Genomic DNA, 15,226 nt, shown 5'->3' with positions numbered 1-15,226 from the left:
GCGACAGTGAAGGAACGGTGATATAGTTTTAAGTCAGGATGGTGAGTGGCTTGGAGGAGAACTTCCAGGTGATGGTGTTTCCAAGTGGTGCTGCTGTTTGTAAGGTTTAGGGTTCTGAGGGTGGGCGGGGTGTGCGGGAGAGTGGACCAAGGTACAGTGCTCTTTTGGAGGGTCGGTACAGACTTGATGGGTCGAATGGCTTCCTTTGCACTGTAGGGATCCTATGAAATCATCACCTTTAGACTCCCTTTAGATTGACTAACAAGGTATAACATGGACAATCATCTTTAAATGATCTAAAAGAGTGTTAAGCCCGCTTTAGCACGGGGTTTTAAAGGCTCTAACAATCTTTACCCAAAGGGAGGGACATAACCCTCCTACATACAAGTATCTCCTAGATACTAACATAGAATCCATGGCCTAAGCTCTGGTCTCTACTCACCAAGACTCTCTGGAACAACACTGCACCTGTTGGCTTAAAGACCATGAATGTTGCCACTTAGTCAAATGCTCGTTCCAATTCAACAATAAGATAAGGCTAACCTTACAGGGTAATTGTTATAAATATGCCCTTTCTGCAGAGGGCTTTGCATGTGAGGAACATATGTCTCAAATATGAATTTGAGCAGCTAAGTCAGTGTACTGCACAGCATTTTACACTCATTAATTTCCCTTGAAGACACTGACTTGAATTTGTGGGTGGTCCCGTCAGCATCACTAGATCAAGCGGACAATTCTTTCATATTTGAGCTGTTATTTGGCGACTTAGCAAACAGGGGCCCTCACATCTGAGTCAAATCCTCTTCGTAATTGAGATCGATAAACCCACCTTTCTCAGCAGGGTTCCCTGGTTAACAGTCAGCAATGGTAATTCTAGATGATTCTTGCTCTTAAACCAAGTGCTGAAGCTGATTGCGGTGCCAGTCCAGCTGAATTCAGCATCTCAACAAAGGCCGGAAATTCAGCCTTGAACCTTCCAATAATAATCTAATTCCGTGGGTGTACCTACCAAATTCTTGGAGGAGCTTAAATCACAAAATTGAACAACATTTCACGATAAACATTTGAAATGCTGAAACATGAAATGAGGATTTACAGGTTTTCTATGCTGGTTATTTTTCACTCTTGTTAGTAGAAAGTGGAAAATCACTGCAAGGTGGTGTTTGTTTCTGATTTTTAAAAAACATTTATTAATTTGCCCTGTGTAAAATGCAGTTACTTCTCCGCAACCTTGTGGTGATGGTGTATATCTGCAGTGAACTCGTTATCAGTATTGTAATTGTGTCGGCCAGGAAAATGGACACAAGAATAAATGGACTCCAAAGTGTGATTTATCTTTGATACTAACCAGACAGATTCTGGCATTTCACTTAGATCATGCACTAAGTATCATGTACATCTCTTAGTACCAACTGTTGTGAATGGATGCAGCAAATCAGTAACCTACACTTCCTTGAGAACATTGCTACTCAGTGGAAGGGGCTGGTTTAGCTCACTGAGCTAAATTGCTGGCTTTTAAAGCAGACCAAGCAGGCCAGCAGCACGGTTCGATTCCCGTACCAGCCTCCCCGGACAGGTGCCGGAATGTGGCGACTAGGGGCTTTTCACAGTAACTTTATTGAAGCCTACTCGTGACAATAAGCGATTTTCATTTCAAGAGCTAGCTGCAAGACAAGAAAGAAACTTGTCTTTAATTCATTTGCAGGATGGAAACAGGGTCTCCGTATTGTGTCAAAGGTTTCTAAATCTTTGCTGACCATTGATTTTCAAATACATCGTTGATTTAAGGGTGATTTTATTTCTCTTGTGTGCCGAGCTGGTACCTCACCTGCAATTTGTTCCGTCGATTTGTAGGTGAGAGTGTGGAAGAGAATGCCAATGAGGTTGTGAGATTGCTGATTCGTCGCCCCGAGTGCTTTGGCCCAGCCCTACGAGGAGAAGGAGGAGACGGGCTCCTGTCTGCCATGGAGGAAGCTATAAAGATCTCTGAAGACCCAGCGAGAGATGGCCTGTCATCAACTGACGAATCTAGTAGAAGTCTGTGAGTCTGACTTGTGACCTCACTGCCAATGCCCAGATTTTTCTGGCCACGGAGTGGCCGTGGCCGCTCTTTAAATATTTTCCGTAGCGATATCTCCATCTGAACTAAGAAAAAGGCAAAAGTACCATTGTTTCTAGCCTCACCTTTAAGGAGCTCATTTTTTCCGCAAGGGATGAAAAGATCAAAAACCATTGCAGCCACCCATAGCTTTATCTAGAACACAATATAGTAGCAGGGGAAGGTCACTGAGTCCTTCAAGTCCTGGAAAGGCGATGACATAGCGGTAGTGATCCAGAGACCCAGGGTAATGCTCTGGAGACCGATTCAAAACCCACCATGGCTGATGGTGCAATTTGAATTCAATAAAAATCTGAAATTAAAAAAATCTAGTGACAACCATGAAACCACTGTCATAAAAACCCATCCGGTTCACTAATGTCCTTACCTGGTTTGGCGTACAGGCGATTCCAGACCCACAGCAATGTGGTTGACTCTTAAATGCCCTCTGAGCAAGGGCAATTAGGGATGGTCAATAAACGCTGTCCTAGCCAAAGACATCCACATCCCATGAATGAATGGGAAAAAATAGTACCACTATTCAATTTGATCATGGTTGACCTGCATCTGAATTCCAGCTACTCACCTTGATTTCATAACTTTTATTTTAAATTTATTTACGGGATGTTGGCGTCGCTTGCTAGGCTAGCATTTTTTGCCCATCCCAAGTTTCTCTTCAGAAGGAGATGGTGAGCTGCCTTTTTGAACTGCTCCAGTCCCTGAGGTGTAGATATACCCGCCGTGCAGTTAGGGAGGGAGTTCCAGGATTTTTCCCCAGCGACACTAAAGGAACGGCGATATATTTTCAAGTCGGGTGGTGAGTGACTTGGAGGGGAACGTCCAGGTGGTGGGGTTCCCAGGTATCTGCTGCACTTATCCTTCTAGATGGCAGTGGTCGTGGGCTTGGAAGGTGCTGTTTAAGGACCCTTGGCGAGTTACTGCAGTGCATCTTGTAGATGGTGCACACGGCGGAGGTGGAGCATTTGAGTGTTTATGGAAGGGGTAGCAATCAAGCGGGCTGCTATGTCCTGGATGGTGTTGAGCTTCTTGAATGTTGTTGAAACTGCACTCACCCAGGCAAGTGCAGAGTATTCCATTACACTCCTGACTTGTGCCTTGTAGATGGTACAGTTTTACAGTACAGGAAGAGACCCTTTTACCTGAGCTGGCCATCAAGCACCTATTTATTCTGGTCCCAGTCCCACATAACAAAACTTTATCAATTTCATTTTTGCAATTTTCAGTTGACCCCTGGCCACAACAGAAAAGGGTGTTCCAGATTTACACTGCACTTATTGTGAATATATTTACTGACATAGCCCCTCAATGGCCTCATTGTAATCTAAAGGTTATAACTTAAGGGCGGGATTCTCTCAGCCTGGGGTCGGGCCGGAGAATCATCGCGACCGGCGCGAATCGCGCCACACCACTGGGACGCGATTCTCCACAGAGCGGAGAATCGGTGCCATTGGCGCCGGTGTGGTTGGCGTGGCGCTGGTTGAGCGGCTCCCCCTCCGCCGATTCTCAGCCCAGGATGGGCCAAGCGGCCATAACAAAAAATCTGAGTCCCGCCGGCGCCGTCCATGTGTGGTCTTACCTGGTGGAACCTGGGTGTGGAAGGGGCGGAGGGGGAACCGATCCAGACCCCGGGGGGGTGGGGGGGGGGAGTGCCTTCGCTGTGGCCTGGCCCGCGATCGGGCCCACCAATCGGTGGGCCGGCCTCTCGGGCTGGTGGCCTCCTTTCTTCTGCGCCGCCCCGGAGCCCTGCGCCATGTTGCGTCGTGGCCGGCACGGAGAAGGGAACCACTGTGCATGCGCACGTTGGAGCCAGTGCCACTGTGCATGTCCGACCCCACGGCGCTCAGTTAGCACCGGGATCGGTAGCTGGAGCGGTGTGGGTCGCGCCAGCGCCGTGCTGGCCCCCTGTTGGGTCCAGAATTGCTGATTCTGAGGCCATGTTGGCGCCGTTGTGGAACGCAATGGCGTTTACGACGGCGTCAAAACTTAGCCTCAGGATCAGAGAATCCCGCCCTAAGTTTTAGGGAAAATACAGTAGCTACCTGTCTTTCTAGACAAATGGTTTTTGACTAGGAAGGTGCTTTGGTTGAATCGCTGAACCGTAAAAATGTGAGAACTGAGTTAACATCAATAGGCACAGTCCTATGTTTAAACATTCGTGATGACTCAACAATATTTTGCTAATTAAGCTCATTCACATTGTTAAACTCAGCAAATTCTCTGAGCCAAGTTCCCCGATTTGTTATCCATATTTGCAGTCTATATAAAAATATTCTAACATCAGCAATAGGAAAATAAGAATATATTCTTTGCAACTGATTTTTATTTAAATGCAGCTGGAAATAATGTGCTGCTGTTAATTTCTTGATTTAAAAACCGTGGAGATTAAATCCTCCTTTAATACAAATCACCATGCTGATAAAATTGGGTTTACAGAATTGGCACGTTTTAAATACTGCATACCTGCCATTTTATTCCAAGGATGTTAATTAATTATGGAAAATAAGTAATCTCCCAATTTCCACTACAAGAGGAATTTCATTCACACCACATAGTGATTTGTGTAGTTGGAAATTCCATGATATGCACAACCAGCCCCTGCCTTAGTGACACCTAAAGAGGCAGTCATTATTGGCAGCAACCTGGCTCCACCTGTGCTGTTGCTTGGTGGGCCACATGAATGGTGGTGTCAGAGGGACAGCGAGAAAGATGTGAAGGAAACATTGAAACACAGTTGTATAAAATACCTTTCTGTAACATAAACCATTATTTTTCAGTTGTGTTTGCTGCTAATATTCTAGGATATTGTATTAGCGTTTTGTGTGTGTTGTGTGTATATAATAATATGTGAGTGTGTGCATGTGAGTATATGTGTATATGTATGTGAGTGTGTGTATGTAAGTGTGTGTGTATGTGAGTGTGTACTATGTGTGTCTATGTGAGGGTGTGTGTGGTATCTGAGTGTGCGTGTATGTGAGTGTGGGTGTGTATGTGAGTGTGTTTGTCAATATGAATGTTTGTGGTGTGTGTGTCTATGTGAGTGTGTGTTTGAGCATGTGTGTGTGTCTGAGTATGTGAGTATATGGGTGTGTCTATGTGAGTGTGTGTGGTGTGTGTCTATGTACGTATGTGTGGTGTGTGTATGTGAGTGTGTGTGGTGTGTGTCTATGTAAGTATGTGTGGTGTGTGCCTACATCAGTGTATGTGGTGTGTGATATGTGTCTGTGAGTGTGTGGTGTGTATCTGAGTGTATGTGGGCCGATGTGAGTGTGTGTGAGTGAGTGTGTATGTGAATGTGTGTGGTGTGTGAGTGGGGGTGTGTGTGTATATGAGTGTGTGTGTGTATGACTGTGTATATGTGAGCGTGTGTGAGTGCATATTTGTATGTGAGTGTGTATGGTTGTGTGTGTGTACACATACTGAATTTTCTGACCAGTTGTAAGCATTTGTATTACTTTTCCTCATGAATGGACACACAAATCTGCACGAACATATGATAAATTACACAAAAAATCAGAAATATTGTGAAAATATTTGGTTAACAGAGATCTTGAAGAAGAGGAAGATGACACTATTCACATGGGGAATGCCATTATGACCTTCTATTCTGCTTTAATCGATCTGTTGGGCCGCTGTGCTCCAGAGATCCATGTAAGTAGCAAATTAACTCAAAAACGAATTTCATGGGTCTCAAACATTGATATCTTAAAGGTACTGAGCCCAACTGTTTTAATTTTGATAGTCCTTCACAAAAGGTATTTTGGGGATAATTGCACAGAAGTACTTTTCTTTCAACTGAAATTGAATATTGCTAATTTCTGATGCTAATAGTCAGACTCAAATAAAGAATAACATCAGCCTTCTCAAACTTGAGAGTGTAATTAAATAAATAAAATAATGTATATTGCTTTCTTTAAAAAAATAATATCCATAGAGAGAGTCTGAGTTCATAGAGCCTTTATTTGGAGTTTTTTTTGCAGCATGGAAGAAGGCCCTTTGGCCCATCGTGTCCGTGCCGACCGTCAAGTACCTATCTACTCTAATCCCATTTTCCAGCACTTGGCCCGTAGCCTTACATGCTATGGCATTTCAAGTGCTTGTCTAAATGCTTCTTAAATGTTGTGAGGGTTCCCGCCATTCACAAGTGGGCAATAAAGCAAATGAGATTTCCATCATTGAGTGTTTTGGGGATTTTTTTGACCAGATTGTTGAAAGAGGTGTTCTTCACTCCCTCATAGCCCAGACTGAAGAGTTTGTGAGGTGGGGTTGGTCTGCTGCAATATTCACCTGCTTCCCATGCATTCATCACCCATCAGGATTTAAATAGATCAAGAATTGAGACATCTTTGTATTGCCTGCTTGTTTTATCCTGTCATTGCTTCAAGTCAAGCTGCATAGAAGAGATCAGCAATTCATGATTTCATAATTAAAAGGGAGGCTAATCAGATCTGGGTATTTGGTGGTTACAACATTTTATGATGCCCACAAGATAGGGGAATCGATCCCAGAGAGGGCTGCTTATGGGCAAACAGTTATGAATATTAAATAATAAAATCCTTCCCCAAGTTTTATAACAACAGATTTCAGATAACATTTGGCAAAAGTCTGGGACCCGTTTGTGTCCCTTGTTCTCTTCTTCAGAGAGGAGAGGCCAAAAAAACAGAAAGAGCAAAAATACCATTGAACAAGAGAATGTCATGAAGTGCAGTGGTAATCGTGTTTTGTACTAGATATGTGTAGCTTTCCTGTTTTGAATATCTCAACACGTCTATTTTCTTTTTATATTTCAAAGCTCATTAATGCTGGCAAAGGAGAGGCAATCCGAATTAAATCCATTCTCCGGTCACTGATTCCTCTGGAAGACCTGGAAGGAGTTGTCAGCATTCCTTTCCAAATGCCAACAGTTGCTAAGGGTGAGTTTCCCACCCTATAACAGGGCTTTGGAAACTGTGAACGTGATCTACTGGTCGCAATGTACGTGAACGGGGGCAGGACATGGCCGTTAGATGCCAGGAAAGGCCTCCCCTGACTACCTTACATCTGTTACATCTCACGAGATCTAGCCAGATCTTGTGAGACATCCCGATCTGGACCCTGCCCACAATGGACGGGTTCCTGTCTTGTAGAGTGACCTCAGCTTGGAAGCTGATTTCCGCCTTCAACAGATTGGATGGCTACCTGGCATCTACCGGCCTCGCCGGGGGGGACTCCAGCTGGGTGGCATTCAGTACTAGCCCCCACAGAAGAGGACCAGACGGAAAGGTACCTAGGGAAGGTCTCCCAGGTGATAGGTCCCCTGGTGGTCAGCCTCTGGACAGGGTGGCACCCTCATAATGTTGGTACCAGGCTGGCACACTGGCACTGCCACCTGAGCATCCTGGCCATGCCACCCTGGTGCCATCCTGGCACTGCCAGGGTGCCCAGGTGGCACTGCCAGGCTGTCAGTGCCAAGGTGCCTAGCTGGCATTGTGCCCACACTAAGGATCCAGCTCAGGGCATATGTGATGGGTGCAGGGTGCTAGAGGACCCCCCCAACAGGTGAGCTGGGGCATTGCGGTGGTCGGGGGTTGTGTCGGGAGGGGGGGTCATGAGATCCGGGCACCATTTAAAAATGGCTTCCCGACCCTTTCCTGCACTGAGGAGCTTCGCACATCGGAACTCCTCAGTGCAGGAAATGGGGCTAAGTTCAGCCTTGGCAGGACGTTCCCCCCCGGGGCACGAAAACAGCAGAGTGCCGGTAAATAGCACTGGGAACGATCCCACCCAGAATGACACTCTGTTTTGGTTTTCTCAGATCGTGCCCTGTATATTAAGAAATTTTATTTGCAGACGATGATAAGTTTAGTTGTGCCACAATACCAATCTATCCATAAAAGGAAAAAGGAGCAACCCCACGGGTGGAATTTTCCGGCCCCAGCCCTGATGGGCATTGTCGTGGACAGTATTAAACCCCACCCCGCCGTGTTTTGGGGCGGTGGAGGCGTCCCACATTTGCCAGTGGGCGGGATCTCCCTGTCCCGCCATTGTCAACAGGTGTGTTCACAACCTTCGCTGCTGGGAAACCCAGGGCGGGAGGCGGTCAATGTCGGTGAGACCAGAAGATCCCGCTAGTGGAAATGGCAGAAGATTTTGACTGATGACGTTTAAGAGCTCCCCAAATTGTTCCCACTCATTGCGATGACCGCCAGTGTCGGAGTTGGAAAATCTCACCCCAAATGTGTCCTTTTGGTGTCTTTCTGAGAAAAGCGGCGCTCAGTTGGCTAAGGGTTTGAGATATAGTTGGTAGAAATAATCTCCGATCATTTATAAAGCACTTATATTGCATGCTATAAGCCTTCCTTTGTCAACAAAGATTATTGATTGTCTGAATGAATTGCTGCACCATTGTGTTCAAGCTTCTATCTATGTTTGCTTACTGGAGTGGGAACAAATCAGGCACATTATTCCCATAGTCAGCCTACATTTGTTAGAATAATGGCCTTTTTCAAAGTATGATTTTTTAATACTGGTGGCTTTCCAATATATTTTGATTGACAACTGTATCTTTTTTAGGCACAACTCCAGCATTTTGGAGGTCATTAAAATCATTGTAGACAGAGTAATCTTGAAAAATGAGGTAGATGGCGTTGAGATAAATAATTTCAGTTTCTAGAATGTGCTGACGTGCGCAAACCATTAAAAAAATTTATAGCTCAGTTGAACATCATTATTTCAGTTAATGTGATGATATATAGTTCACTTGTGGTGAGAGACTTTAGTGAAATTTTATGCAACACAATATTTATAAGCTTATTATTTTCTGTACATGCAGTTTTCATCAAGGCTCCCGAGTAAACCGGTGCCCTATTATACAATGAGCTCGAAGCACAGACACGATGGCTGCGATTCTCCAGGGCTGCTAGATGCAGGCGGGGTTCCCGGGGCCTGTTAAATCAGGAATGTAAGCCAAAACAGGATTTGCACCGGGTGTCAAACCCATTGTGAGTTTCCTGGCCTGCTGGACCAGGTTCTGGACCAGAACAGGCGAGAACCTGATTATAACAGATTTCCATACATCAAAATGTGACTAGTGGGTTGGAAGCCTGAATCAGCAGCCTCCCAGTATAACCCCCCCCCCCCCCCCAGCTGCAAGTCACACGGGTGCCAATCTCTTCTGATCCTGATAACGGTGACCAGTGGCCGAGGTCTCTAAGGCGGAAGGGTTGCGGGGGGGGGGGGGGTGGCAAGGAAGTGAATATCCTCTCCACACTTACCTCTGTGGAAGAGTGGTCCTTCAGGGGAGGTGGAGGTTGGGGGGCTCAGGTCGGGGGTCTTTCCCAGGATGGGGGTCGTGTGGCACAGAGATCTTCCCTCTGGGGCTTTGAAAATCATTAAACTGTCTTTCGTCATGTCACGTTGCCTTGCCTCTGATGTGTTGGAACCCTTTGATTTCACTTCTGGCCTGTCAGGTTCAAAGATATACCGGATGTAGGTTAAAGTCTTCCCTTTGTAGACTTGAAACCCTTTGATGTCTCTCCCAGCATGTCAAGTTCAAAGATCGGTCAGATGTGGGTAAAAGTCTTCCTTCTGAAGACTTGACACCCTTTGATGTCTTCCCCCACCATGTCAAGTTTAATCATCTGTCTGGTGAAGTTAAATGCCTTCCCTTATATGTTTTGGAAACTGTTGAAATGCTTTTACCACAGTCAATTTCATTCTCCTTTAACATTTTCAAGCCTCTGGGCATGCTGAGAAACCTATAAGCTTTGAACTGTATTGTTCCCATTCAATTCCACAGTGCGTCACCTTTAACAAGTTTCTTGATTGACAGGTCCATGCTATTTCAAAGCAGGGATTAGCTTTATTTGTTTTTATAGCTCACCCATAGAATCCCTATAGTGCAGAAGGAGGCCATTCAGCCCAACAAGTCTGCACCGACTTTCCGAAAGGGCACTCTACATAGGCCCACGCCTTCGTCCTATCGCCGTAAACCCACGCATTGATCATGGAAAATCCACCAGGTCATCTAAGGACACTAAGGGGCAATTTTACCATGGCCAATCCACCTGACCTACACATCTTTGGATTGTGGTCAATCCACCTGACCTACACATCTTTGGACTGTGGGAGGAAACCCACATAGACATGGGGGGAACGTGCAAACTTCACACAGACAGCGACCCAAGGCCAGAATCGAACCCGGGTCCCTGGCGCTGTGAGACAGCAGTGCTAACCACTGTGTCACCGTGCAGCCATTCACAGCCTAGTAACTCTGAAGTGCTTCCTCTTTTGAGCAGGTGTTGTTTCTAACTGCAGTTCTTTTAAAGAGGCTGTTTCTTTGTTCCTCACCCCCATTGAAAGAACTCTTTCGGCATCCTGGACATAAGTGTCAAGAGAGCATTCACCGCTTTGCCCCCCTCGGAGTCCATGGCACCAGGCTGGGACTGTTAAGGGGCCAGTCTGAAGGGGGTACTGAGTGGGGGGGGGGTTCTGAAGTGGGTGATGGAGGTGGGGCTGAAGAGGGAGATGCCTGAAGGGAGGATCCTTGACAGTGTCGCTCCCTTGGGGGGGGGGAGGGGGGGGGGGCTGCTGTGTTATTGAGAGATCAGGGCTCCCTGTAAGAAGGGCACTCCCATCTCTGAGGAGCAGGAGCAGGACCTGTTAGCGAGTTTAGGCCCTGCCCCTCTCAAAGCCAATGCAGAACCCACCCCTGCCAAAAAAGTTTCAAAGTGCCATTGAATCCTACCCCAGCAGCATGCCAGCGCCAACGGGAAACACAATGGTTTTTCCACTGCTCGTAGCACTTAGTTTCATCGCAGTCGATACCTAAAGGACAGGGGTGGGCAAACTACGGCCCGCGGGCCGCATGCGGCCCGACAAAGGTTTTTATGCGGCCCGCCAATGAGGTGCCCGGAATCATAACCGGCATTTTTGAAAAGTCGCCGGGGAAAAGCCGCTGAAGTAAATGTGCTTATTCAATAAGCGCATTTACTTCAGCGGCTTTTCCCCGGCGGCTTTTCAAAAATGCCGGTTATGATTCCGGGCACCTCATTGGCGGGCCGTATAAAACGCGCGTAGTGGAGTGGATGAGTGGGGCTGTCTCATTGGTCGGTTTAGTTGGGTGTGCGACCAATAGGAGTCCAGGTTACAAACAATAAGCCTTATTATTGTTTGTAACCTGGACTCCTATTGGTCGCACACCCAACTAAACCGACCAATAAGGCAGCCCCACTCATCCACCCCACTACGTGCGTTTTTATCGTTGACTCGGCCGGGCTGTGCTTCTGTCAGTGTTAAGGATCAGCACAAGCAACTTGACACCTGATTTCAACAAACTGGTAAATGACTGCAGTCAGATGCATCATTCTCATTGACATTGTTCTGTTACTTGCTGAGTTACTTTGTTTTTCAAATAAATGTGCTTTTTTTTCTTTAAAGACCTTTTATTTTGGCTATTTAAAATATTAATTATTTTACTTAATATACTATGCGGCCCTTTAAAATTGCGAATTTCTGAATGTGGCCCTTGCACGGAAAAATTTGCCCACCCCTGCTATAGGACAATACAGAGGCATTGTGTGGTTACCTGGCAATTTGACCATGGGATGAGATTATTCCCTCCCTTTGAATGTATTGACATGAAAAAAGCTGAAACTAGAGTCAGACACAATGCACTCAAGCTGGAAAAAGAATATAGTGCGTCAGAGGATTTGTCCCAATTCTTATTTGGACAGAGCAGCTAGCAGTGTTTAAGGTGTGAGCGCTGAAACAGCAAGCACGTGATAGGAATAAAAATTTTATAATGTGCGGACAGTCCGCTCCATCAGATTGCCACCCATCTGGGGAAGAGGAGTTTTTGTCCCAGTCTAGAATTAATTATTTTAAGGGTCTTAAATAGTGTTCTTTTTCTTCTGCTGCCTTTGATGGAGCATATTGCTACAAAAAGTCAAATGAGCGAATGAGCTCTGAACACGGCATATATTTCAGCTACTTGATTTGGAGTTTGAAATTTCTTTTAACTTTCTTAATCTGCTGAGAGAGTAGGAGTGGGGTGGACGTTGTGGAGTTTTAACATGCATGTAATGTCACCAACAGGCCTGATTGACAGGTTTAGCTTCCAATTGGGCAGTGGAAAGTGGAGCAGGCCGCACGATTTGGTAGATCCATTGATCCATGCCCTGAATTGGGGGGGCACCCATTTTTAGAGTTAAAATTACACTCATTAAATTCCTTTTACTTTGACTATTCCTACTATGATGTGGAGATGCCGGCGTTGGACTGCGGTGAGCACAGTAAGAAGTCTTACAACACCAGGTTAAAGTCCAACAGGTTTGTTTCAAACACAAGCTTTCGGAGCGCAGCTGCGCTCCGAAAGCTCGTGTTTGAAACAAACCTGTTGGACTTTAACCTGGTGTTGTAAGACTTCTTACTGTATTCCTACTATGTTTGCACTGAATCCTGGTAGGAAGAGTTTGCTACTTATTAGCCCTTTACCTCCACAAGTGACAAAAAATTGAAGCATGCAGTCTTTTTCAATGAGCTGATGCCAAATTGGATGAAACATGAGGGGTAGCATCCACTTCAATTTACTGCCAGATAATTACATCAGTTATAAGAAGATGGTCAGCGTAAAGTACAAAGGCTATCAGCTGTTGATCATTTAGAAGTTTGCCATTGTTTGTAAAATGCTAAATTGAAATGTTCCGGATATTCTGGGAGGACCACTAGCTTCTAGAGGCGCGTACAATGTTTTTTTCTAAATACTTGTTCCATCGACCTGTACACATTGGGTAAAATCAACATCCTTACCGATCTCCATTGAGATAACGGGAGCAAGTAATCCCTGGTCCCTCTCACTCTATGGAGTGGGGTGATATTGTGAATGTGAACAGCAGAACATGGGTTTAGCTGCTCCTTCCCTGCCAGATTTTCAGTTTCACTACCATGGGGATGTGGTGAGAAGACTCGCCGCTTCCCCAGCGGAGAGGCAATATCAAAGCGAATGCTGGGCCACGTCTCGTGGCTAACCTGAGAACACCATCGTCGACAATGGAGGTTGTTTGCACAGCTAGCTATGTGACGCTTCTGCACTGGGAAAGGAAAGCAAAAATAAAAATAAAGATGCTGTTAGACTTTTCCTGGACTTTTCTAAGGAAAATGTTATTAATGCATTCAGCAATTTGTAAATACATATGTTTCTTTTAGATGGGACGGTTGTGGAGCCAGACATGTCAGCAGGATTCTGCCCTGATCATAAAGCAGCCATGGTATTGTTCCTCGAGAGGGTGTATGGAATCGAAGAACAAGATTTCCTTTTACATCTGCTGGAGGTTGGCTTTCTGCCAGACCTTCGAGCTGCTGCCTCATTGGATACGGTGGGTAGATAAAAGGCCTCTGAAGTTTAATTGGTGTCATGTTTCTGCATGCTTCTGTCAATGTGATATAAGTATAGTCTGATTCAACAGTTCAGCCATTCACACTGGGAATAAAATGGCCTGACTGACTGCTAGATGAAGCCATCAATCTATAATATCAACGGACACTTCCAGGTTAGTGGAGTAAAATAAATACATTAAATTCGTCATCTGTGCTGTCAGCAAGTAGTCAGCAAGGTGTAATGGTGAATATTTTTCATACAGCCAGGCTGTAGGAATTTTCCTCGTCAGTATTTTGGTAGGAATAATGAACATATAAAACTTTAATATTCTATCTACTTGTACTGTACCTGCAATATAATTGTAAAATTTGTCTTCCCAAAGTACTCTTCTATCCAGAGGAAATGCTTTGAGAAGCTTAAATTGAAATTAAGTATTAATTGCTACAGGATTGTCACTTGTGGCATGAAGCGCAGAGCACAATTTTAGATGATAAATGTGAAGAATTAGTCCAGACCTGCATTGGCACAGCATTAAAACCGATTGGAAAAATCACACACATTTATTTATTTATTTAAAAATAAAATGTAGTGTACCCAATTCATTTTTCCAATTAAGGAGCAATTTAGTGTGGCCAAACCACCTAGCCTGCACATCTTTGGGTTGTGGGGGTGAAACCCACGCAAACAGGGGGAGAATGTGCAAACTCCACACAGACACTTGACCCAGAGCTGGGATCGAACCTGTGACCTCGGCGCCGTGAGGCAGCAGGGCTAACCCAATGCGCCATCGTGCTGCCCTTCACACATGTTTATAACACTTTGCTGCCTGTATATGCTGTGTAAAGTTAGTGACACCCCACAATATCGTATCAGTTGCCAATCCTTCCACCGTACATCTACGCCACACAACTCGCCTCTTTCCAGGACCAGGCATGACACTTCCAAAATGGCAAATGAGGGTTAATTTTTCAAATTTGCATTTCTAGCACAAGAGCCTTGCCCAACGTGAGCATATGTTGGGAATTTGGGCCTGTGTTTCTCCGCTACCGCGAATTTGCATCCATTTACTTTCAGTTGACTGGGCCATGAGAAATCCCTAATAATATCAGATTATCATTCTGGATTGAGCCAGCTATGGGGGCAATTTCCAAACAGGTTTTAAATGACTGGCATTGCCCAGTTTGTAAAGTGCAGAACAAAAATACTAAAACATCCTAAACTAAAGAGCTGTAACAAAATAACAGCAGATTATTGCAACCCCCAAGCATGAATCATGCACAAAGTTAGAGTGCTTGCATGATACAAGCTGCTGGCAGCCATATATAATGTGCACTGCATTTCTCCTCCAAGAACCCTAGACTATTGATATGGTGGATATACATTTTCTATTCTGGCATTGTAAACGACTGGTATCTTAACAAAATGGAAATCAATGAAAGGGTGTCAGCTTCTCTATCACCTGCATTCGTTGATGATCCTCTTATGGTAGCGCAGTGGTTAGCACTGTTGCTTCACAGCGCCAGGGTATCCAAGTTCGATATCCGGCTTGGGTCACTATCTGTGTGGTGTCTGCACGTTCTCCCTGTGTTTGCATGGGTTTCCTCTGGATGCACCGGTTTCCTCCCACGTGCTGTTAGGTGAATTGGACATCCTGAAGTCTCCCTCAGTGTACCCGAACAGGCGCCGGAGTGTGGCGACTAGGGGCTTTTCACAGTAACATCATTGCAGTGTTAATGTAAGCCTACTTGTGACAA

At 45.3% G+C, this 15,226-nt stretch overlaps 1 protein-coding gene across 4 annotated transcripts in view; it reads left to right on the top strand.

Moving 5' to 3' along the window:
- The window catches only part of ryr2a (ryanodine receptor 2a (cardiac)), a 936,900-nt gene that overhangs the window by 661,704 nt on the left and 259,970 nt on the right, over positions 1-15,226 (top strand). For all 4 annotated transcript variants that reach the window (XM_038814319.1, XM_038814304.1, XM_038814294.1 and 1 more), the window contains 4 exons: positions 1,855-2,041; positions 5,662-5,767; positions 6,909-7,029; positions 13,301-13,470. In XM_038814319.1, the coding sequence (XP_038670247.1) occupies positions 1,855-2,041; positions 5,662-5,767; positions 6,909-7,029; positions 13,301-13,470 (584 nt within the window). The remainder of the gene's footprint in view (positions 1-1,854; positions 2,042-5,661; positions 5,768-6,908; positions 7,030-13,300; positions 13,471-15,226) is intronic.

This window comes from Scyliorhinus canicula, chromosome 1 (genome assembly GCF_902713615.1).
Source record: "Scyliorhinus canicula chromosome 1, sScyCan1.1, whole genome shotgun sequence".
Taxonomy (NCBI): Eukaryota; Metazoa; Chordata; class Chondrichthyes; order Carcharhiniformes; family Scyliorhinidae; genus Scyliorhinus; species Scyliorhinus canicula.
The sequence above is the reverse complement of the archived record's forward strand: the minus strand, read 5'-3'. Positions and strand labels throughout refer to the sequence as shown.